Source organism: Vigna unguiculata, chromosome 6 (assembly GCF_037176805.1).
Source record: "Vigna unguiculata cultivar grain cowpea cultivar isolate G323 ecotype 2 chromosome 6, ASM3717680v1, whole genome shotgun sequence".
In the NCBI taxonomy this organism is placed as follows: Eukaryota; Viridiplantae; Streptophyta; class Magnoliopsida; order Fabales; family Fabaceae; genus Vigna; species Vigna unguiculata.
Genome location: NC_140797.1, coordinates 42,553,913 through 42,578,895, shown reverse-complemented (window position 1 = coordinate 42,578,895; position 24,983 = coordinate 42,553,913). Strand labels below are relative to the sequence as shown.

Here is a 24,983-nt window from a genome sequence, read left to right as displayed (position 1 = left end):
TTACAAAGTATAGATTTTATAGTGTAGAATATGACTTATATTTTTATTGGATTTTTTTAATTACAATTATTTTATTTAAACAATGTGACCTTGGTTCTATTTATACTAATAAAATTTTATGAAAATATATTAAAAGTCATATAAGTGGACACTATTTTTTTATCCGTTCCTCAGGACATTAATAATTTTTTAACACACTATTATATTGCTAAAGGAAGGAACCATAATATAAACTATTGATAATGACAGGGATATACAGCGAAGATCTATTTAATAAAGATGCCACGTGAACCATACGCTCAGAGATTAAATATTAAATAATTAATTAATAAAATAAGGTGTTATTTATTTATGTTTAATCAATATTATTCAGTTATTTTTAATTAAGATATGTATAAAATTATATACTTTATCAAATAATAATATAATTTAAATTTACAGAAATAAATTTATCTAATTAAAAAACATGAAAAAATTTATATTCATCCATCATATAATCTATAACAATATATAAAGTGAATTTTCTTTTTGTGTTCACGTTTTAAAATACAAATTTTACTTCTAAAATATAATAATTTTTTAAATTTTTAAAAATTAACTTTTATTTTTATAAACTTGTTATAAATTTTTTTTATATATTTCATTTTATTTTTAATAATATAATTTCAGTTTATAGATTAATTTAATAATATTATAATATTATCACCTACTAATATAATATCATACATATTTAAAAAATATAGATGTTACGGCACCTATCTATATGCTAGTCATATAATAATACAGATATCTCTAGTTTTTTCTCAACCGCCAGATTCATCTTGACCAACTGGCTTAATATTCGCCGTTGGATTTAGGGGTTTAGAATTTTGGAGACGCCGTGGACCATATCTTGCAATTCGCGCACAGTCCTCGTGGGGTTCACGTGGAGAACAAACGAGGGCGTCGTGGCCAATTTTTTCTTTTTTATTTTAAGTACTTTATTATTATTATTATTTTAAGGAGATTAATTTGAAATGTTAATGTAAAACTATTAAAAATCACATTGTTAAACACCGGTTAAAAAATTGTAAGAATTTCATATTCGAGCTTTATCTATTTTTTGTAAAAAATATAAAATAATCTGTAATCAGCAAAATTCACACGACGATGAAAAATTCCAGAACAATTATAGGTAAACCATTCAATAGACTTTGAAGACTATAAATGTACTTCCAATATTGAAAATATAGATTGTGTTAAATCTTTTATCTGTTTAAATTAATATTTATAATCATAAATTTTGAAAGACGGATATTTAGCAACGTTCAAATACTATTATTAAGATAGGTATTCCTGTTTTTATAATTATTACACCTAACAACTTGGAAACTTCCTTAATTTAAGTAACACGAAAATTCAATGGAATTTAATTGAAGAGTGATTTGAAGAAGACAAAGTAGATGGTTGTTGGCAAAAGAGACGAAAGAGAGTTAGGAGTGGCAAATGATGGTAATTTAAGCTACAACTTTATACTAATATCAAAGGGTACAATTAAAATAAATAAATAAAGCAAAACAAAGCTAGTTTTATATTTTTGTGGGTATTTCTTTGGTACCTGGGTTGTATAATTGCATTACACACGTGCGACAGAAGACACACTCACATGCAGGGCGAATAGCGCCTCCTTCCTTAGAGTCCTCACTTCCCCTCTTTGTCTCCATTTCATATATATAATCTCAAAATTCCAAGAACACATTTTGAAACACCAACCCAAATTTCTCTGTTCTGATTTTTAACCTCCATTAAGTGATTAATTCTTCTTCTGATCATGGCGGATCTTAAGTCCACATTCTTGAACGTCTATTCCGTTCTCAAAGCCGAACTCCTCCACGACCCCGCTTTCGAATTCTCCGATGACGCTCGCCAATGGGTTGACCGGGTATGCATCTTTTTTTTCATTTTAGTTTTACGAGTTTCGGCATTCTGATTTAATCGTAGTTGTTGAAGAGTTATGTAATTACTATTTCCAAAAAGGAGAGTGGATTTGGTTTAATTACGGAGCTGGCATGTCTTTCATTGAACACTGATTGAGTAGATCAACCACTAATTGGGAGTTTAATATTAAAAGGCCATGCTAGTAGATTAGCAGACATGAGTTTAATCAACTTTTTTTTTTTTTGATAGGCATAAGTTTAATCAACTTAATCAGTAATCTCGAGTTAAATTTTAAAACAGCTTTATAGCCATAGTGTGGTTTAAAAAAAGTGTTTCATTTGGATAAATTTGAGGTTGATGTGACGTTGGTCTAAATATTTATCAGATTCGAAGCAGTTTAATGTTAGAAGTCCGTAGTAGTAGATCAGCAGACATAAGTTTAGTCAACTTAATCACTAATCTCGAGTTAAATTTTAAAAGAGCTTTACGGCAATAGTAGTTTTTTTATATGTGGTTCGAGGAGAAATATATTTAGTGAAGAATGTATGTGGTTCAAAAAAATGTTTCATTTGGATTGACTTTAGGTTGATGTGACGTTGGTCCAAAAATTTCTCAGATTCAATTCAAAGCAGTTTAATATTAAAAGGCCATAGTAGTAGATCAGGACATCAGTTTAGTCGACTTATTCAGTAATCTCGAGTTAAAGTTTAAAAGAGCCTTACAGCGATAGTAATTCTTTTTTTATCTAGTTCGAGTAGAAATATATTTAGTGAAGAATATATGTGGTTTAAAAAAATGTTTCGTTTAGATTAATTAGAGGGTTGGTGTGATGTTGGTCCAAAATTTTCTCAGAATCAATGGAGTTTGTTGTGGGATGTTGGTCCAAAAGTTATACCATTACTTGTGTCTGTTACGTTACAGGTGTTTGCTATTTCATTGAAATGTATGTTATGAATTGTTGTGTTACTTACTGTGTTATGTATTACAATTTATTGCAGATGCTGGACTACAATGTGCCAGGAGGTGTGGCTTGAGAATTTCTTGTGTTTGTGTTGAGTTATTTTTTAGTTTATTGTGTCTGTTGCATTCCTTTTTAGGAAAGAACTGAGTGGAGGGGGTGTTCTTTTCTGAAGCACTGTTAAAAAGAGATAAAGAGTATTGATAAAAAGATGGATTATAACTGCAGGAAAGTTGAACCGGGGACTTTCAGTCATTGATAGCTACAGACTGTTGAAAGAAGGACAGGCATTAAATGATGACGAAATTTTCCTTGCTAGTGCTCTTGGTTGGTGTATTGAATGGGTATGACTGTTGAATGCTTTTGCTTTTCTTGTTTAAATGATTAAACTAATTCTAATGGTTTCAGAGTTTACTGTGATGATGCCATTGGGGGGTCTTAAAATAGTATGTTGTTGAGTTTTGCAGCTTCAGGCGTATTTTCTTGTCCTTGATGACATTATGGATAATTCTCACACACGTAGGGGTCAGCCGTGCTGGTATAGAGTGCCCAAGGTTTGTAGAAAAATAGACACGACCCATTGTGTTATCTTTATGCTGCTGTTCTGCTTAAGTAGTTATCACTGATAATCTATTAATCTCTAATTATTGTATCGTGTAGGTTGGGTTGATTGCAGCAAATGATGGAGTTTTACTAAGAAACCATATTCCACGCATTCTTAAGAAACATTTCAGGGGAAAGCCGTATTACGTTGATCTTCTTGATTTGTTTAATGAGGTAGTACAATTCAGATGTCAAAGTTTAAATTATGTGGGTTTATTCTTGTCAATATGCTTAAATGTGACCATCTTGCTCTTTTTCCTTTAGGTTGAGTTCCAGACTGCTTCAGGACAGATGATAGATCTGATTACCACACTGCAAGGAGAAAAAGACCTGTCCAAGTACACATTAACTCTGTGAGTACGGGAAAACAAGGAGAACAATTGGAGAGAAATTATTATTGCTTAACCACTTTTTTGACAAACATGAAATCATGGATCATATGTAAATGTGACTTAAACAACTATAAAAGAAGGATAAATTATTCTGCCAGAGAGCAAATCACATCCTTTCTATAGAGTGCAATCAAGAGTATTCCTTAAAACCTGACTGGAAGCTAACACCAGACGAGAGATATCTGCTTGCTTTGCCTCTTTGTCTCTGCACATGCCTATTAGATATAGACGTGGCTATCTTTAGGATTTAAATGAAACATGGCTAGTAAGTTTGCTACTTTGCTTGCTATCCTTCAGCAAAATTTTGTGACCACTGGTTAAAATTTCCGAAATGAATAACGCCAGTTCTTTTTTGGCTGGGAGTGGTGAAGAATATGGTGTGAAACTTGCTTGTTACTAGTTACTTCTCTTCTTGCTAGCTAGCAATGTGCTATGTTTCAATGCAATCTATATATTTTCTCTTCAGTTTCTTGTCCCTTATCCTTTTCTGTCTTCAGAAATCAATACTAATGATAGCATATGGATATCATTTTCTGCAGGCATCGGCGTATTGTTCAGTACAAGACTGCTTATTATTCATTTTACCTCCCAGTAAGTATTATGATCCTCTTTTGGTATAACCTCGCTATTTTTGGTTTTCTCCTTGTCCTTTTCTTAGAAATGCTAGTGCCAAATAGCTATCAGTCGCTCACTATTTTACACTGCTAGAATCATTAATAATTTTCTGATTGAACTGGGAAACAGATAATAAAATGCATGTAATGTGTTATTCAGTTTGAAATCACATCTTTTCTTTTGACCCCCTTCTGGATTGAAAGTTCGATATGTTTCTAAAGAGTTATCACTTAAATGTAGTTTTTCTATTATTATCTATCTGATTCATTTCAAATGGTCCTATAATACAACTGAATTGAAAGTTTGATATGTTCTTAATGAGTGTCTCTTAGAAGTTGTGTTTTCATTATCTGCTTGATTCATTTCCAACAGTCCTGTGGGCCACTCTAATATACGATCTGCTATTTATCTATGTATATATCTCCTTACACAGGTTGCATGTGCATTGCTCATGGCGGGTGAGAATCTGGATAACCATGTTGATGTGAAGAAGATTCTTGTTGAGATGGGAACCTACTTTCAAGTACAGGTAATACTTTCCTAGTATAGGTTTGACCGCTTCTCTTAAGGTCATTTAGACTCTAGAATGATGTATGTATATTGTATGCTTTCACTATCAGCTTAAAATATTTCATAAAAACTGTATTTTGACGTATCTTTTCTCTTCCCCTTTCCCCTCTACTTTTAGGATGATTATTTGGATTGCTTTGGGGATCCTGAGACTATTGGAAAGGTGAGCAACCTAAATAATTAATGGATACTGGAAACATCAAGTTCTCTTTAATCTCATTCAATTTATCTATGGGAGCAGATAGGTACAGATATTGAAGATTTTAAATGCTCTTGGTTAGTTGCGAAAGCTTTGGAACTTAGCAACGAGCAACAAAAGAAAGTTCTATATGTAAGTGATCATCTTAATATATCCTGCATTTTCTTGTGATTACACTGCACTAAATCACTAATTTTTGCTGCTTTCAGGACAACTATGGGAATGCAGACCCGGAAAATGTTGCTAAAGTAAAGGCCCTGTATAACGAGCTTAATCTTAAGGTTTGAACTTCATCTATATCTAGCTCATTAATAATTTAGTTGCAAGTATCTAGCTAGCACATCATGATTGATGTTGATTTTCCTTGGATTATTTACTCTGAATCCGAATGAATAGGGTGCATTTGAGGAGTATGAGAGCAGCAGCTATGAGAAGCTTGTAACCTCCATTGAAGCTCATCCTAGCAAAGCCGTTCAAGCTGTATTGAAGTCCTTTTTGGCTAAGATTTACAAAAGGAAGAAGTAGAGTCAGTGTAAGGCGATGACCAAAATTGTTGTGAACGTGCAATAGAAACTAGAGTTCTGATTTTTATCTGGAGCCGAATAATGTTCGGTGGCCTGGAAATTTTTCAAAGTTTATTTTCTTGTCCTTTTTTTTCCATTCATAAGATCTTGTATTTTATCTTGTAGTCTGTCATGCGATACTAGTTTGACTATTAATGATGTCTTCATCCTTTTTCTCATTATCATTAGTTATATTATTTATATAATATATTTTAAGTTTGATTATTATTAATTTGTTTTATATAATGTACCCGAATAGAAAACCATTTTCTTCTTTCAAGTTAGTTTTTTAATATTGACATAATGGTTGATCCGATTTCTACTTGAATGATTTAAATGAGTGAGGTTATGTCTGATCTAATCACTACAAAAATTCAACCCAAATTTATTTGTTCTGGTTTCGGTCAAATCAAGTTTTTATTAAATACACTGTCAGGGAACTGCTTTGTTTTTATATTTTAAAAAGGAAAACAATTGTGCAGTGTTCTTTTCTGACATTCTTAATTCTGTGAATGAGTTAGATGTTGAATTTGTTTTAAATTTTCTATTTAATGTGTATTTGATATTTGAATTGATCCATTTTAAACTCCATCTCCATTAAGTCAATCCGAATTAATATATATTGGTGCTCATAAAGATATTGATCCTAATCAAACTCATTTATTTATGTTCATTTCCACCTCTTCTTATTTTATATCAAATAAATTAAATTACATAACTTTCAAAATGTTATATCTATTTCTCATCCACTCTTACTCAAATGTAATCTTTAAATATCTGTCCTCTGTAACTCTATTTTATTAAACAAATGCATGTAAATGAAAATAGTAATAAAGAACAAATACATAGCTGTAAGGTATAAAAATAAAACATAACAACTATACTAGTATTTATATTATGAGAAATATAAATTATTCTTAAAATGACAATATAATAATCTAAAATAAGAAACGGTAAAAAAAAATATAAAGAAAAACATAACAAATATTACTCGTAAAAGTAAAATTCTAAAATAAATAAAAATAATTTTTTTATGAAGATATTTTTTTTTAAATATTAAAAAACAACAATATTTATAACCTACCTGCCACACAACAAGTACAAATATAGTACAAAAAAAATGGTTAGCACCTTAGCAGTTGAGGGCGGGTACCATATTTCATACCTTTTAAAATTTAAATTTAATTAAACAAAATTCACTATCTATCAACCATATATTATTTACCATTTCACTGTTATGAAGTATGATTTGAATTTTATTTTTATTTAAATAAACTAATTAATAATAGCACAATTAGTAATTTGTAAATTGATTTAAGTCCATAAGTAGTAATTAGTACAAATACCATATTTGTAAATATGATATTTAATTTGATATATATGGCGAGCACAGAAATTGAAGTTGATAAAATTAACAGAAAAATAAATGAATTTATTGTTTGCTACATATTATTACAAGTTGTATTAAGTATAGTAATAAAGATACTGATTCTGGAGAATAGTGATAAAACACCATGCATGGTAATAACACTTGGTTTGAGATTCAATATACTTATAAAATTGTATAAGTGTTCTTTATGGAACATATATTTAAATTGTAAAATATTAAATGTGATGAAAATGAGGGGAGAAATCATAATTTTAAGCTTGAATTGAGCATTACCCACATGTATGTGACATAGCTATGTGATAAATATAATTATATTTATCATAATACCTTACAATTTAAATGTCAAAGATCATTGGATATTTTTGTAATTAATCTCACTATCACATTATAATGGTACTCAATTAATGTTTCAAAATTAATGTTAATACTAAAATAGTTTTTCTTTTACTAATTAATGTAGAGTTGGGCTCTCGAGTATTTAAAAAGTCCAAAACTTGGAAGTTCATTTTGAGCTCTTTTTTTTTTTTTGCACTCTTCATTTGTAACTGCACCCCTACATTTCTTAAAATGATATTTTGCTTTTTTGTAAAAATTACTTCGAACTTACTTGTTCTGCAAATCTTTTAGAACAAGCTTTCCGAAATTTTTTCATAATACGATTTCTGAAATGAAATTTTCAAAATAGAATTTTCAGAATAATCTTTTTGAAACACGTGAAATGCAGTTCAAAACGGGTTTTTTTGAAACAAACTTGCAAAATGTACATGTTAAATTCTAAAATGAGTTTTTTAAATTGTAGCAAATTTAGAGAAAGAATTTTACTGCATACTGTCAACACCCAATTTCGTCCGACAACAAAAATTAGTCAATTAACTCCAAAAAAAAAAGTGAAAAAATATACTATTATTAATTTGATAGTGAATATATTTATATATTGTATTTTATTTTATTTTGTTTTTACTTTTTTTATTTATTTTTATTTCTTTGGTCTTATTTTCACCATTTTTCCTTTTATTGACTTTTACCTTTACTTTGTTTTATTTTTCTTTTTGTTATTTATTTTTATTTTCCTTTATTTTTCCCTCTCGTTCTCAAACAGTTTTTTTTAAAGAGAAAAAAAAAAAAGAACATTACAAAAATCAACATTAATTTGAATGTACATATATACTCCTTTTCTTTTATTTTTATTTTATTTTATTTGTTTTTGTTTTTAATTTTAATTTTAATTTTGTCTTGCTTTTTATTTATCTATTTTATTTATTTTATCTTGTTTTATTTTATTTTATGTTATTTTATTTTTTACTTCACTTTATCTTATTTTATTTTATCTCTTTTAATTTAAATTTCCATTTTATTTTTATTTTCCCACCATTTTATTTTTCTGCTCTTAAAAAATATAAAAAATATACATGACATAAAAAATGTGACTTGACTCTACCATGCAAGTATGGCCAGAGTGGTTGGGGGGGTTTTTGGACAGCAGAGGAAGAAAGGTGGGGGATTGGTGTGTCATGGTGGCAGCAACCAGAGGGGGCAGTCTGAGCATGCCAGTGTGCAACTATGGCTAAAGGGGAACTTTCCATGCATAAGAAGAAAAAAACAGAGAGGAATGAAAAAAAGGTTACACAGAGGAGAAAAAAATTGAAAAGAGCAGAAACACAAGAGGATATCCAGGGCAACAAAGAAAAAGAGGCGAACAAGAAGCTTCAAGGAACAGGAGAGGAATTGAACCATTTAACAACGAGCAATACAAACACAAGGAGGCTGCAAGAGGTATGCATCGATATTCTTGGACGTTTGAATCAATGCAATATTATCTGGTAGTCCTTGAATGAGTGCTGTCATGTTGTGTTTATGCTTTGTTTGTTGTTATTGGTTCATGATATGATACTGCACGAGGTGTAGTTTGGGTTGAGTGATAGAGAACGTAATCCACAGTCACCCCGTTAGTATACGGGCACTGCACTCCTTTCATCGTTCAAGCCCTAATCGAACCCCCACAGCCACGGTTTCCCTCCATTCCTCCAACACCAAACTTTTTCCCCTCATTTTTCCATCACCATCATTGAATCCTGCATATACAGCAAACAAAACAACAGAGGCCCAAGGAAACACCACATTCATGCCTCAAACCCATTCACAAACCAGATTCCGTTAACACTTTCCAACACCCTCATCGCTGTCATGTAATTCTCATCCTACCACGAACCAACAACTCTCACACGGTCACCAACAAGTATCACCTTCAATCCACCCTTCTACCTACACCATCCTCCATTGTTAGCCACGGCTCCACTGTTTTCACAACGCACTAAACACTCGCACCTTTCACGCGGGAGAAAGAGAAATCGCCGGCGGCATTGCCGCCGGCGAGTCGGGCTTCGAATAGCTGAGTGATGGTAGCTCCGGCACGGTGGCAGCGAATCGTGGGGCCTAGGGCGTCTTTCTCTCTCGCGGAAGAAGAGAGGCAAGGATTGGGATGAGTGGGGCGCGGTGGTGACGGTCTGGGTGGCGAAGGCCGGAGTTCGAGCTTCCATGGCGCTCGCGTGTCCCGATCGTGGTGGCCGGTACGGTGACGACGCGAGTTTCTGGCCGGCGTGCGGAGGCGTATTGGAGTTGTGGTGGTGACGCGGTGAAGCAAAGAAGAATGAAGGAGAAGAGTGGTCCGAACACTGGCGACTCCTTCGCGGTGGTTGGCTCGCGGTGGCCGGCGTTGACGACGCGAGCTTCTGGCCGGCGTGCGGAGGTCGTCGGCGCGGCTAAAAGGTGAACGGTGACAGGAGTTGGTTTTGTGGTGGTGTAGAGAAGAAGGAACGGCGGCACAGTGGGGAGAAGGAGTTCTTTTTATTTCTTTTAATTAGGTTTAATTCGATGGAAAGTGGATCAGCCCACTTTTTTTGCTCCGCACACCCCTTTTCAATCTTCGCACCCCTCCTAGCTGTTGTTTTGGGCCTGTTTCATTAATCTTCATACACCCCCGTTTTAATTACCCGCACCCCTATCTCTTATTTTTGTTGAGTTTTTTTTTACTTCCTTGCGCACCTCCACCATTACTAATCTCGCACCCCTTCACACACTTTGTACTCCTATTTTGAATTCGTTTTATACTTTACCAGCCACACCATCACCTTTAATAAATACACCTCATTTACTTCATATACCTCTCACTAACCACTCACGCACCCCCATATTTTGTTTCCCACTCTCACCCTTCTTAATTGAATTATTTCTTTTTATTTATTTATTTATTTTTTTTTCTTTTATTTTGTTTCCTTTATTATTATTGTTTATTTTCGTTCATTTATTTGTTTATTCTTATTATTATTATTTATTTTTTTTTACTTATTTTTTTATTTATTTATTTATTTTTATTCCTAAAAAAAAAACAAAATATATTTGACAATTATTAAAAATTACAAAAAAAAAGAAAAAAAGAAAATCTGAAAAATGAAAAAATATTCTATTTCACTTAAACGTGTCTGTCCGGTCGCTCGCACCGCGTGACACTCATTTTCAAAAATACCAAAAAAATAGTTTTTCTTTCTCCTTTCGTGTCTGTCCGACCGCTCGCGTCGTGTGACACCTACCTTCAAGAAATTCAAAAATACTAAAAAAAATATATAAATTCTCAAAATAACAAAATATCAACATTTTCCAACAAATATCTTTTAAAGAACTACGTAACCCTGATTTCTCACTTTAAATGAGAATACGTAGGACCAAGGTCAATCCTTGTCGGGCCCAAAAAAATTAAAAAAAATATTTTTGTTTCTTTTTAGCATTTTTTGTCTTATTATTTTGGGGGAAAAATAACATTTTGTAAATCACATCAACTTTGCATATTTAATTAAAGGTACCGCCTTCGGGCGGGCGTTGTAGGGTGGTAATACTTTCCCTACACGTAACCGACTCCCGGATCCAAAAATCTAGTTTTTCGCAGACTTGTCTTATCTTTATGGTTTTCCATAGTTTTCCAGAATAACTATGGTGGCGACTCCCAAATATTCTTTTTAAACCCGTTTTCTTTTTTCGGTTCGCCCTCCCGTCGCGATTCCGATTGCGACAGCTGGCGACTCCACTGGGGATCTTCGAGAGTCAAGCCATTTAATTAGAAATGCAAACTTGATGTGTTTTTTCCTAATGTTTTCTTTCCCTTTTTCTTTTATTTGTGTATTATTGTCTTTATATGTGCTTGTATATATTTGCTTCTTGGATTAATTGGGTGTGAATTACTTTGCCTATTTTGATATATATTTTGGAATTGTTCTATATCTGCCTGGGATTTTCTGGTTGTTTTGCAGATGGGGGTCTGGGTATGCATTATTCTCCCTTCACACACACACATTGCGCATTACATGAGTGGGGCCCTATACCCGGGTCTGTTTAACTTAGAATTAGAGGGGATTGTGTAGCAGTGCCACGGTGGATGAACTTCCCAAGTGGTCATTGTGAGAACCCCAGCTAGAGTTTGTTTGCTTCGTTGGTACTCCCACATCTTGTTGTCTACCAACTGTTGTGGGAAATGCCGGGAAGTGGGCCATAGCTCTAGTGACCTTGATCTTTAAGTATTAAGAAACGATCCTGGTGAGCGCATGTATTTTAGCTTAGAACCATTAGGCGCCGAACCTCTGTTAAGGCACAAAGGGAGGCATGTGCATTACCTTAACTCTCATCTCGCCTTTCTCATTTTATTCTGATTTGCGATAAAGTCATGCATTTGTACATTCTTTTATGGCATCATTCCACATGCATTTTGATTATTTGTTCATGCATAACATGTACCCTGTCATAATATGTCATGCATTTTTGTGATTCTAGGTCAGAAACTTTAAGGTCGTGATTGAATTTGTGAGAAACAAGAGAAATTAACATGGAATTTCGAGTCGGGGGAAATTTAGGGCCAGATGCGTTGAAGAAGAAGCTACCTATCAGAGTTATAGACAGTAATTTGAGTGGGCTGAGGGAAATATTGCAACAAATGAAGACTATACAGAAGAATGCTTTCAAGAAGCGGCATGGGAACTTATTGAGGTCGCTGAATGCGGAAGTCCAAGCATCGGCAGTCACTGCTCTGGCTCAATATTACGATCCGCCACTCAGATGTTTCACCTTCCAGGATTTTCAATTGGTACCAACAATAGAAGAGTTCGAACAAATTTTGGGCTTGTCAATGGAAGATAAAGTCCCTTACAGGCATTCAGAGCAACATGCATCTGTCTCTACGTTGGCTGAAATCTTGAAGGTACACCCTGCCGAGCTAGAGGGTAAGATGGCCTCCAAGGGCAACTCGAAGGGGATCCCTCAAGGATATTTGGAAGGGCATCTGCGTCTTTTGGCAGAAAAAGAAATGGGGGAGACGTTCATGGATGTGTTGGCTCTCACACTTTATGGAGTCATACTCTTCCCTAACATGGAAAATTTTGTTGATCAAACCGCCCTCGATGTGTTTGTTGCCTACAAGATTCATTCAGAAAGTCCAGTCACCGCGGTTCTAGCTGATGTGTATGGGAGTTTAAACCTATGCCACACACTCAAGAGGAAGAAGATGCTATGTTGTGTACCTATGTTGTATGTGTGGTTTATATCTCGAATCCGTCTAGGTACATTGAATGCCGAATGTCTTATTGGAGAGTTACCACCTAGCGGCATTGAAATTCGGGGGGCGAAGGAATGGGCCCAGTTTTGTGCGAGTTTGAATGGGGGAAGAATTAGATGGTGTGTCCCGGGATTGTCGAAGTCACGTGTCATTTCTTGTGGGGCTTTCCCTAACGTCCCCCTAATAGGCACTAGAAATTGCGTGAATTATAACCCTATCTTGGCTCAGCGACAATTTGGGTGTCCGATCAAGAGCTCCCCAACTCCGGAATCTTTGGTTGCTATTTGGAATTATTATGAAGAAGGAATTTCCCTTGATCTAATTCGCCGAATCAGGAATGCTTGGGGAGAGGTCCTGCGTGTAGAAAAAGACCCGAGGCCATGGGTGATCGACGAGAAGATGTCCTACTGACGATGGATTCTGGAAAGGGTTAACATGGTCAAGTTACCTTTCAAATCAGACTCTCCTGCTCCTGAGCGGTTGGAACCTGCCGAGTCTGAGGAAATGAAGAGGTTGAAAGAGGAAATGGAGAAGATGGAACTCAAAAATGCTAAATTAATTAATGAGCTTCAAAGTCTCCGACACGAGTATGTGGATATGAGGCGTGATAAGGAGGAAATGACAAAAGCGTATGAAGGAGTTCTTAGGAAACAACGAGAAGAACGAGATCATGCTTTCAGAGTTAAACAGGATTTGGCTGCAGCCAACACCGCATTAAAATCAAGGGACCGAGAGAGGGATGCAGCAGCAACATCTAAGCGCCAAAGAGATCAAATGTGCGAAGAATTTAAGAGGGAGAAGACTGAAGCACTAAAGCGGTTGCACAACGCTCAAGTTAGGATTAGTGAGGTCGAACGACAGATGAGGGAGATGGTGTCAACTTATGAGGTGAAGATGGATGAAGAACGCTGGCACAGAGCTGAATTGGAAAAGGAACACCAAGAGGTGATAAGTCGAATGAATGAATACTCAGTCGAGCAGGAAATGGCCAAGGAACATTGGAGGAGATGTTTCTCACAGTTGGCTTCCCTTGCAAATGGAGCAATCGAAGGTATTCCACGATTATTGGCAGAAGCAGAGGCTGCACTACCAATATTCAATCCGCCTAGGGAAATTGAGGCGTTCTTTAGTCATTGTAAGGAATTGATAAGGGAGATGAAGAACATGATAGCTAGGGCTAGAGAGTAGTTTTCCTTTCTTTTCTCGTGTAATGAATGTAAAAGGCGTTTGGATGATCGGTTTGTTTTGACAATATGTGATGGACTAAAGTTTCATGTTAATTTCTATGATATGTTTACCTCAAGGTTCTCACGGCTTTAAAATTTCTGGCTAAGATAAGTGTTTGCATTCATTTTCATTTTCTTTTTTCATTTTTCATAATTCATTTCATTTAATAAAAATAATAGAGCAAAAGCAAATACAACGGCAAAATTTCCACGACACCCTTACCGCACACGAGCTAACCAGAGAATCATGGAAGATTGGGAGGAAGCTCATGAAGCTGTAAAGGCCGACATTAACCAGCTGAAAGATCAAGTGAGTCAGATCCTAGAGGCCTTAAAGTCGCTGAAGGCTTCGGGAGAGGCCTCCTCTGCAAGGATTGAGGAAAACATTCACCCTCAGGTTCCACGATATGAGGTCCAGAATACTCAGGGCATGTCAATCCCATTCCCAATGTACGGTCTGCCTCCGGGGTACACCCCACCCGTTGGGGAGTATTCTGAGGCGGAGCAAACTTCCTTTTCTTTTCCTGGGACTAACAACACACCACCGATCAATACTCAAGGGCCGATATTAGCCTCAACGCCCACGACAGGGGCAGGAATGAAGGAAACAGTCACGTTCGCAGAACCAAGGGTGACTGTGGCACCGAAGTCTCCAAACATAACGGTTGACGAAGATGCTTTGGCTAAGGTCATACCGTACGCTACAACCCAGGTAGTGTCCACTGGTATTGATGAGGCTAAAAGTAAGCTTGAGATTCTTGAAGAGAGGGTTCGAGCCATTGAAGGCGGTGGAAGCTATGGGTTTGGTGATGTTGCGAGATTAAGCTTGGTTCCCGGTGTGATGATACCACATAAGTTCAAGGTCCCAGAATTTGAAAAGTATCAGGGTACCACGTGCCCCAAGAGCCATCTGACAATGTATGGTAGAAAGATGGCTGCTTATGCCTATGATGACAAGTTGTTGATACATTGTTTCCAAGATAGTTTGGCTGGTGTTGCGCTGAATTGGTATACGCACTTGGAGCCATCTCGAATTCGTTCCTGGATGGATTTGGCAGACGCCTTTGTGAAGCAGTATAAGTACAACACGGATAGCGCACCAGATAGATTACAATTGCAAAATATGGCCAAGAAGGATACTGAGTCCTTCAAGGAATATGCACAACGGTGGAGAGAGTTGGCTGCTCAGGTTGAGCCACCACTACTTGATAAGGAGATGGTGGCGACGTTTGTAAACACACTACAATCACCATTTTATGAGCACGTGTTGGGGAATGTGTCTTCCAATTTCGCTGATATCATTATTATTGGTGAAAGGATAGAAGTCGGGTTAAAAAGTGGAAAAATTGCATATGGCCCGTTCGCGGCTGCAACTTCTAAGAAACCCGGTTTCCATCCAGGAAAGAAGAAAGAAGTGGAAGCACACACAGCCTCAGTGATGCCAATATGGGAAGGTCGGGCTCCTACTCATAATTATCGACCTCACATGAATCAACCTCCTTATGTGGCCAATGCAGTGTCTGTTCATCAAACACAACCTCAACAACAAGGGTTTTATCAAGGGTCGAATCTTTATCAACCGCAGCATCCCCCAAATAATGCTTGGAAAACTGAACCTAACTCAAATTTTAGCCGAAATGCGGGTCAGAACGCCAATCTGAGGAGAAATCAAGAGCGGAACTTTGTTCAGTTCACCCCCATTCCGATGACGTATACGGAATTGTTACCTTATCTTCTCCAAAAACGCTTGGTGGCAATTTGTCCGATGAAACCTATGCAACCTCCGTTCCCAAAGAATTATGATCCAAATGCTAAATGTGATTATCATGGGGGAGGAGTTGGACACTCTACTGAGAAGTGTGTAGCCCTTAAACACAAAGTGGAAGCTTTAATCAACTCAGGATGGGTAAAGTTTCACGAAGACAAACCTAATGTCGAAGCGAATCCTCTTTCTGGGCATGGGAATCCTTCGACTAATGCCATTGAGGGTAGGGAACACAAGCTAGTAAAGAATGTGAGTGAAATTCGGAGCTCCAAGCGATTTATTTTTGAGACATTGCTGAAATTGGGCCTGCTAAAAGGGGAGTATAACTTGGGTGAGAAATGTGAATTTCATCCAGATGCTAAACATTTTGCCGAAAAGTGCACCAAGTTCGAGATTGTTTTACAAGATCTGCTTGACAGAAACTTTGTGCAAGTATATCGCGAGGGTATGGAGGAGGAAGTATTTGCACAGGATGGCGGGAAACTAGATGTGACTTTGCCAGAGCCATTGGTGATTCATTTCACCAGATCCCCCTCCACACCAACAATTCAAGAAAGGCAACCTATTACTATCCAGGCACCCTCCTCTTTTCCTTACAAGAGTGAGAAAGCTGTCCCGTGGAAATATGGCGTACGTGTGTCGGGTGGGGAACAACGAACGGAAGGTCAACCTACCAATGGTGAGCCGGTGGTTGAAAACATATCGGGCATCGGTGGAATGACTAGGAGTGGTCGCATATTCACGCCTCCGATCTTGATGAAAAATGGAGCGGGGAGTAGTGAATCGATGATGACCAAGAATGCTAAAGAATCCTTGAAGGGGAAGATGATACAAACCGATGAAGGACTGAGAAAAGATGACAAGAAAGAAATATCTGATGAAGAGGCTGGTGAGTTTTTGAAGTTCATACAACAGAGCGAGTATAAAGTGGTTGAACAACTGAATCGCATGCCTGCTCGGATCTCTCTTTTGGATTTACTCATGCATTCAACCTCACATAGAGAGCTACTCATGAAGATGCTCAGTGGGGCGCATGTGGACAAGAATATCTCTCTGGACAGTTTTGAGGGAATTGTTAGCAACATCACCGCTAACAATTACCTCACTTTCACTGATGAGGAGATACCTGTTGAAGGGAGAGGACATAACAAGGCCCTCCATGTCTCTGTGAAATGCTTGGATCATGTCATAGCACGAGTATTAATCGACAATGGTTCTTCCTTGAACGTAATGCCAAAAGAAACACTGGGAAAGCTTCCGTGTGGGGGTATCCACATGAAACCAAGCGCGATGATCGTGAGGGCTTTTGATGGGAGTAAAAGAGAAGTGATGGGAGAGGTAGAACTGCCAATCCAAATCGGGCCGTGTGTCTTTCAAGTAACCTTTCAAGTGATGGATATCCTCCCAGCATACAGTTGCTTGTTGGGTCGCCCTTGGATTCACTCAGCAGGTGTGGTGCCCTCAACCTTGCACCAAAAGTTGAAATATGTCATGGGCGATAAACTAGTAATAGTTTCAGGAGAGGAAGATATTTTGGTAAGTGGACCTTCGTCTTCTCGCTATATCGAAGCAGCAGAAGAAGCCCTCGAGACAGCATTCCAGTCTTTGGAAGTTGTGGGCAATGCTTATGTGGAGCCATATCCAATGAACCCACGCTTGTCTCGTGCCTCCCTTATGGCTGCCAAGGTCATGCTGAAAGAGGGATATGAGTACGGAAAAGGGCTAGGCAAGGATAAGCAAGGATTGATATTTCCGCTGGAGGTCACTGAGAAAAGAAACAGATACGGCCTGGGATACAAGCCTACTCGAGAAGACAAAAGAAGGTTAGTTGAAGAAAGGAGAGAACGTGGTCTGGCCCGCATGCAAGGAAAGGAGCTGGGGTTAGGAAAGATCTTCATTTGTGACATCAAAGAGAGCTTTTGCAGTGCCGGGTGGATCAACACTAGCCAAATAGCAGCTGTCGACGATGAAGAGGAACTTGGAGGCTCGAACTTTGTGCGGCCGTGCGTTTCAGATGCACCACTCAACAATTGGGAGACTTTGGATCTACCTGTGATGTTTAATTTGGTTAAAATGTAATATTTTTAATTAATCCTACTGCTTTACCCGGAGCTCTAGGATTCATGACTTAACGGGTTGACACCTTTTTCTTTATGCTCAGCGTGATAATCAATTTGTGTTTACCACCTTCGTTTTTTTGTTTTGCACTTTTCACTGTTGTTTGTTTTATTTATCGTTTTTATGAACTCGAATAATGCAGATATGACAATGAATGTTTTGAAAATAACAATGTCGATACCCCTAATTTTGAGCGCCCTGTCGATAATATGGAAGATGATTATGAAGATGATCCGGAACCCTCCCCTGAACTAATGAGATTAGTGGAACAAGAATCTAAGGAAATAAAACCCCATCAAGAGGATGTTGAAGCACTTAACCTAGGAGAGGGGGATGAGAAGAAAGAAGTGAAAATTGGCACTAGTATGAAGAGAGAAGTGAAACAAGAATTATGTGCTTTACTAAAGGAATTTAGGGATGTGTTTGCTTGGTCGTACAATGACATGCCGGGCTTAGATACTGATATAGTACAACATAAGCTTCCACTCGAGCCGGAATGTCCTCCAGTTAGACAAAAGTTAAGGAGAATGAAACCAGAAATGTCATTAAAGATCAAAGAGGAAGTGCAAAAGCAATTTGACGCTGGATTCCTAGCCGTGGCAAAATACCCTCAATGGGTGGCAAATATTGTACCAGTACCTAAGAAGGATGGCAAAGTTCGGATGTGCGTTGACTATCGAGATTTGAACCGTGCGAGTCCAAAGGACAATTTCCCATTGCCTCACATTGACACGTTAGTGGATAATACAGCCAGATTCTCACTATTTTCATTTATGGACGGCTTCTCGGGATATAATCAGATCAAAATGGCACCTGAAGATATGGAAAAGACAACATTTATCACATTGTGGGGGACATTTTGCTATAAAGTGATGTCTTTCGGACTCAAGAATGCCGGAGCAACCTATCAAAGGGCCATGGTGGCGCTCTTTCATGATATGATGCATAAAGAAATCGAGGTCTACGTAGATGATATGATCGCCAAGTCTGAGTCAGAAGAAGAACACATCCTCAACCTGAAGAAATTGTTCGAGAGATTGAGGAAGTTCAAGCTTAAACTAAACCCGGCTAAATGCACATTCGGTGTGAAATCTGGAAAGTTGCTGGGTTTCATTGTCAGTCAAAAGGGGATTGAGGTTGATCCTGACAAGATGCGCGCGATAGTCGAAATGCCTACTCCTAACACGGAGAAGGAGGTGCGAGGTTTCTTGGGCAGACTGAACTACATTGCTAGGTTCATCTCCCAGTTGACTTCCACCTGTGAACCAATATTCAAGCTATTACGTAAAAATCAGGCTGTCAAGTGGAATGAAGACTGTCAGGCTGCTTTTGACAAAATTAAACAATATCTTCAAGATCCTCCAGTCTTACGCCCACCTAAACCTGGGAAACCACTGATTCTGTATTTGACCGTATTGGACGAATCAATGGGCTGTGTGTTAGGTCAGCATGATGAAACTGGAAGAAGAGAGCATGCCATATACTACCTGAGCAAGAAGTTCACGGAATGCGAACGACGATACTCGTTCTTAGAGCGAACTTGTTGCGCATTGGCATGGGCCGCCCATCGTCTAAGACAATATATGTTGAGTCACTCTACCTGGTTGATATCCAAGATGGACCCCATCAAGTATATTTTTGAAAAACCCGCTTTGACTGGAAGGATAGCCCGGTGGCAGATGCTATTGTCAGAATACGACATTATATATGTCACTCAGAAATCTATCAAGGGTAGTGCTCTGGCTGAATATCTGGCTCAACAACCCGTTAACGATTACCAGTCAATGCAGCCTGAATTCCCCGATGAAGACATCATGGCCTTGTTCGAAGGTGATCAGGAAGAGCAAAATGGAAAGACATGGACGTTATTATTCGATGGAGCTTCTAACGTCATGGGACATGGTATAGGGGCAATACTGATATCTCCAGGGAATCAGTACATTCCAATGACCGCAAGGTTGTGTTTTAATTGCACGAACAATATTGCTGAATATGAAGCTTGCGTTATGGGCATCCAAGCCGCGATTGAATCGAAGGCGAAAATTTTGAATGTGTATGGAGATTCGGCATTGGTCATCCATCAATTAAAAGGAGAATGGGAGACTAGGGATCCGAAGTTGATTCCGTACAAAGCTTATATCATGGGGTTGGTGGAGTATTTTGATTCCATTGGATTTCAACACATTCCGCGAGAAGATAACCAGTTGGCAGATGCCTTAGCCACTTTGTCATCAATGTTCGAGGTTAATCAAGATGGGTTATTGCCAATGATCCAAATGAAGAGCCACGAAGAGCCAGCATATTGTCACTTCATTGAAGAAGAATCAGATGGTAAGCCTTGGTATTTTGATATCAAACGCTACTTAAAAACCAGGGAATACCCCGAAGGAGCATCTGAGAATGATAAAAGGACACTAAGAAGGTTGGCTACAAGTTTCATTTTAAGTGGGGATGTGTTGTACAAGAGAAATCATGACATGGTTCTCCTTCGATGCGTGGATGCAAAAGAAGTCGGGTCAATATTGGAGGAGGTCCATGGAGGTACCTTCGGCACACACATGAATGGGCACTCAATGGCCAGGAAGATATTGAGGGCTGGTTACTTTTGGTTGACCATGGAGAGTGACTGTTGCAGGCACGTGAGGAAGTGTGAGAAATGTCAGAAGTATGCAGATAATATTAATATGGCGCCCACTACTTTAAACGTAATGTCTGCACCATGGCCGTTTTCAATGTGGGGGATAGATGTTATAGGAGCCATAGAGCCAAAAGCCTCAAACGGACATCGCTTCATACTGGTTGCAATTGATTACTTCACTAAATGGGTAGAAGCTGCTTCTTACGCCAATGTGACAAGAAAAGTTGTGACTAAGTTCATAAAAAGAGAGCTAATTTGCAGATACGGATTGCCCAACAAGATAATCACCGATAATGCCACCAACCTGAACAACCAAATGATGACTGAATTGTGTGAAGGGTTTAAAATCCAACATCATAATTCTTCTCCCTATCGTCCAAAGATGAATGGGGCAGTCGAGGCTGCTAATAAGAACATCAAGAAAATTGTACAGAAAATGGTGGTTACGTATAAAGATTGGCACGAGATGCTTCCTTTCGCTTTGCATGGGTATCGCACTTCAGTACGTACATCGACTGGGGCAACGCCTTTCTCTCTGGTATACGGGATGGAGGCAGTGCTACCTTTCGAAGTAGAAATTCCATCCCTACGAGTGTTAATGGAGACCCAATTGGAAGAGGCCGAATGGATTCAAGCTCGGTTTGACCAGCTCAACCTCATTGAGGAGAAGAGGCTAACGTCAGTGTGTCACGGACAGTTGTACCAAAGAAGGATGAAAAAAGCGTTCGACAAGAGGGTGCGCCCTAGAGAGTTCCACGAAGGCGAGCTAGTCTTGAAAAAGATCTTGCCTATACAGAAGGATCATAGGGGCAAGTGGACTCCAAATTATGAGGGCCCGTATGTGGTGAAGAAAGCATTTTCTGGTGGGGCACTAATTCTCACAAGGATGGATGGGGAGGAATTACCGTTACCGGTCAATTCTGACGCGGTCAAAAAATTTTATGCATAATGATTCCTTGATAGGATACACTACTAGGGATACCGACATTGTATCCAAATTTTGTTGTACTCTGCTTTGTTTTTCGTTCAATAAACACCATTTGGTTTTCTCCATAAATTTGAAACAATTGATGTCACGTTGAGCTCGTAAAGAGAATAGGTAACATATAATAAAAAAAAAGAGGATAAAAGACGAATAAAGTCATAAATGGGGCATCACAGGTATGATCTCTAAGAGCAGGCTCGCTTCTAAAGGGTGTCATGGAAGTAAAAAATATAAAAAAAGGGAAATCAGATTTGGAATTCGTTGTTAATAAAGTTGTCAAGTGTATGGCATTTTCCAAGAATAAGGAGAAAAAGGGAATGAAAATACAAAAGTGGGGAGAAGGGAAGGTTTCTCCGTGGTTTGTCACTTTAAGCATAACTTGTGTTCATATCTTGTTGAAGCATCTGCATTCATATTGCTTGAACTCCCAATTCGTTCACTTCCCTCTGAAATAAAGGATTACCCTAGGAAATAAAGAAGAGTGTACTGTGGCAGGTTTTTTTGTTTAGTTGACCTTGTCTAACAATAGGCCAAGGCCACAAGTTGGGAAGAACAAAAGAGGATTGTTCGTTAAAATGAAAAACCTACAAAGGCGATATGGGAAAAGGAAAGAATATATGAAGGAAAAGAAATGAGAGCAGAATGGGTTAAATGCTGCCGAATTTTGGCTTAGAGCTAAGCTCATGTGAAAATAAGGCGAACAAACTTTGAAATGACGTGTGGCCTCCTTCCCCTACAAAAATTTAAAGGAAAAATCATATATATATATATCCATTTGTACCCCCTTTGAGCCAAAATAAAAACTTCTTTCAGTATCCCTGGACAAGAATCATCAGCATGTCAAGTTACTCGAAACACATAAGAGGTGTTCAAACAGATCAATGAAAAAGAAATCTAGAAACGCATGTCAAAAAATCACAAAGTGATAACAATGCAAAGGACATGAAGGATGTGAAAAAGGAAAAGAAAAGTGAAAATAAAGATGATAGAACACCCCGAAATTCCAAGTGAAAGGCTTACCGGGTGTCATGCAAATGATTCTTGTTCCAAATTTAATACCTGCAAACTCATACTTGAGCCTTATTGACCATTTCTTTCATAAACCTCTTAACCCCTAGCCACGTTACAAGCTAAGAAAAGTCCACATCGATTGAGGAATGTTTGTCTTGATCTTCTCATGAGCTTAATTCGCGGACAAAAGTAAGCGGTTGACGACACAAATCGGCAAAAAAAAAAAAAAAAAAAAAAAGGGAGAGAGTGAGTAAAAAAAAAAGAATAATAAAGATAGAAAATGGAAAAAATTTCCCATTAGCCTGTGAGTTAAGCAAAAGATGCAAATTGGGGCAATCCTTTCCGTCTCATCAAACTACGTTCTTGTCCAACACAACAAAACTGGGGACAGTTTTTAAACCTTGCATGTTTCTTCTTAAGTATTAACCTGACCACCGGTAATGTTGCCCCTGAACAATTGTTCAGCCTCTTACAAAACTGGTTCCTATCCCTCTTTCATTCATGAGTTCAAGCTAGTATGCTTTGCATGACGCGCAAAAAAAAAAAAAAAAAAAAAAAAAAAAAAAAAAAAAAAAAAAAAAAAAAAAAAAAAAGGAGAGAAGATATTAAACTCATAGTTTTGCAATGTGCACCAGGATCTTTCACCACTCCCCACTATTTTTGCTTGAACATAATATCACGAACGTGACTTGAACATGCCTTGGATTTGACGACAACGCTGACAACTAATTCCAAAACAAGAGCATCTTTATAAAAAAAAAAAAAAAAAAAAAAGAGGGAAAACAAAAACAAAAACTTCACATGAATTTTATCCATGCATCCATGCATTCATGCATTTCATCATGTTACATCATCATTCAAAAATGGATTCAAACGTTTAGTCAGGACAAATGTTTTGCACAAGCTTCACCAATGTAAAGCATTCATGTGTTGTTTGCTGATACATCAAAATCAAACCTCAGGTTCTCCTTTCAGACAACGACCCTCTCCTTAGGATTGGTCAAGTCCAAATCTTCCTTTCCTCACGATCCTCTCCTTAGGATTGGTCAACTACAGATCCTCAGATCCTCACGACCCTCTCCTTAGGAAGGGTCGGGTCCATGTTCTCCTTTTAGACAACGACCCTCTCCTTGGGATTGGTCAAGTCCAAATCCTCCTTTCATCACGACCCTCTCCTTATGAATGGTCAAGCCTCGTGTTCTCCCTTCAGACAACGACCCTCTCCTTGGGAATGGTTGGGTCCAGGTTATGACCCTCTTCGTGAGAATAGTCATCAATTCCTATGTCTTTTCCTTAGGATTGGCCACATCATTTGACGGATCGAGACCCTCTACTCAGTAATGGTCATTAAATCCTTTCAGATATAGACCATCTTCAATGGAATGGTCGCTAATCTCCGTATGGTTACATCATGACCCTCTGCAAAGCAATGGTCACTGATTTTTTTGGTTGCATCGAGACCCTCTCCATGGGACTGGTAATCGATTTCTTTACATCAAGACCCTCTCCTTTGGAATGGTCATTGATTCTCTTTCGAGGTCCTGACCCTCTTTATAGAATTGGTCACCACATCCCTTTAAATTAGTTTTTGTTCACCTATTTTTTGTGAACATCCGAACGAAATTAGTGTTTTTTTTCTTTACTTATCTTTTACTATAATAATACGAAAAGTCAATTTTCGTATTATCGGTAAAATCTAAGTAAAGAGGGGCAGCTGTCAACACCCAATTTCGTCCGACAACAAAAATTAGTCAATTAACTCCAAAAAAAAAAGTGAAAAAATATACTATTATTAATTTGATAGTGAATATATTTATATATTGTATTTTATTTTATTTTGTTTTTACTTTTTTTATTTATTTTTATTTCTTTGGTCTTATTTTCACCATTTTTCCTTTTATTGACTTTTACCTTTACTTTGTTTTATTTTTCTTTTTGTTATTTATTTTTATTTTCCTTTATTTTTCCCTCTCGTTCTCAAACAGTTTTTTTTAAAGAGAAAAAAAAAAAAGAACATTACAAAAATCAACATTAATTTGAATGTACATATATACTCCTTTTCTTTTATTTTTATTTTATTTTATTTGTTTTTGTTTTTAATTTTAATTTTAATTTTGTCTTGCTTTTTATTTATCTATTTTATTTATTTTATCTTGTTTTATTTTATTTTATGTTATTTTATTTTTTACTTCACTTTATCTTATTTTATTTTATCTCTTTTAATTTAAATTTCCATTTTATTTTTATTTTCCCACCATTTTATTTTTCTGCTCTTAAAAAATATAAAAAATATACATGACATAAAAAATGTGACTTGACTCTACCATGCAAGTATGGCCAGAGTGGTTGGGGGGGTTTTTGGACAGCAGAGGAAGAAAGGTGGGGGATTGGTGTGTCATGGTGGCAGCAACCAGAGGGGGCAGTCTGAGCATGCCAG

At 37.3% G+C, this 24,983-nt stretch overlaps 3 protein-coding genes across 4 annotated transcripts; all 3 read left to right on the top strand.

The window, feature by feature from the left end:
* The first annotated feature begins 1,614 nt into the window (after positions 1 to 1,614).
* LOC114186764 (farnesyl pyrophosphate synthase 1) lies at positions 1,615 to 5,996 on the top strand. 2 transcript variants are annotated; one of them, XM_028074772.2, is made up of 12 exons: positions 1,615 to 1,921; positions 2,916 to 2,940; positions 3,104 to 3,219; positions 3,343 to 3,429; positions 3,536 to 3,652; positions 3,743 to 3,831; positions 4,410 to 4,461; positions 4,919 to 5,014; positions 5,174 to 5,218; positions 5,297 to 5,386; positions 5,464 to 5,535; positions 5,651 to 5,996. In XM_028074772.2, the coding sequence occupies exons 1-12, from the start codon at positions 1,811 to 1,813 to the stop codon at positions 5,777 to 5,779; spliced, it is 1,029 nt and encodes a 342-aa protein (XP_027930573.1). In that variant the 5' UTR covers positions 1,615 to 1,810; the 3' UTR covers positions 5,780 to 5,996. The 2 variants fall into 2 exon arrangements, with proteins under 2 accessions (XP_027930573.1, XP_085531367.1); XM_085675241.1 differs by lacking the exon at positions 2,916 to 2,940 and having other exon boundaries at positions 1,738 to 1,921.
* A 6,081-nt stretch (positions 5,997 to 12,077) lies between these two features.
* Positions 12,078 to 13,214, top strand: LOC146885904 (uncharacterized). Its single transcript, XM_085675129.1, has one exon. The coding sequence runs from the start codon at positions 12,078 to 12,080 to the stop codon at positions 13,212 to 13,214; it is 1,137 nt and encodes a 378-aa protein (XP_085531255.1).
* A 1,059-nt stretch (positions 13,215 to 14,273) lies between these two features.
* On the top strand, positions 14,274 to 23,322 carry LOC114175270 (uncharacterized). The gene is made up of 2 exons (XM_028060052.2): positions 14,274 to 17,869; positions 18,055 to 23,322. Exons 1-2 carry the CDS (start codon positions 14,277 to 14,279, stop codon positions 21,497 to 21,499), a joined length of 7,038 nt encoding a protein of 2,345 aa, XP_027915853.2. The 5' UTR covers positions 14,274 to 14,276; the 3' UTR covers positions 21,500 to 23,322.
* The last annotated feature ends 1,661 nt before the right edge of the window (positions 23,323 to 24,983 follow it).

Excerpts from the sequence above, each read along its gene's own strand:
- LOC146885904 (XM_085675129.1), top strand. The coding sequence starts at position 12,078 with ATGGAATTTCGAGTCGGGGGAAATTTAGGGCCAGATGCGTTGAAGAAG.
- LOC114186764 (XM_028074772.2), top strand. The coding sequence starts at position 1,811 with ATGGCGGATCTTAAGTCCACATTCTTGAACGTCTATTCCGTTCTCAAA. Across the intron at positions 3,430-3,535 it reads GCTGGTATAGAGTGCCCAAG|GTTGGGTTGATTGCAGCAAA; the intron begins GTTTGTAGAAAA and ends TGTATCGTGTAG. Across the intron at positions 5,536-5,650 it reads ATAACGAGCTTAATCTTAAG|GGTGCATTTGAGGAGTATGA; the intron begins GTTTGAACTTCA and ends CCGAATGAATAG.
- LOC114175270 (XM_028060052.2), top strand. The coding sequence starts at position 14,277 with ATGGAAGATTGGGAGGAAGCTCATGAAGCTGTAAAGGCCGACATTAAC. Across the intron at positions 17,870-18,054 it reads ATGTTTAATTTGGTTAAAAT|ATATGACAATGAATGTTTTG; the intron begins GTAATATTTTTA and ends CGAATAATGCAG.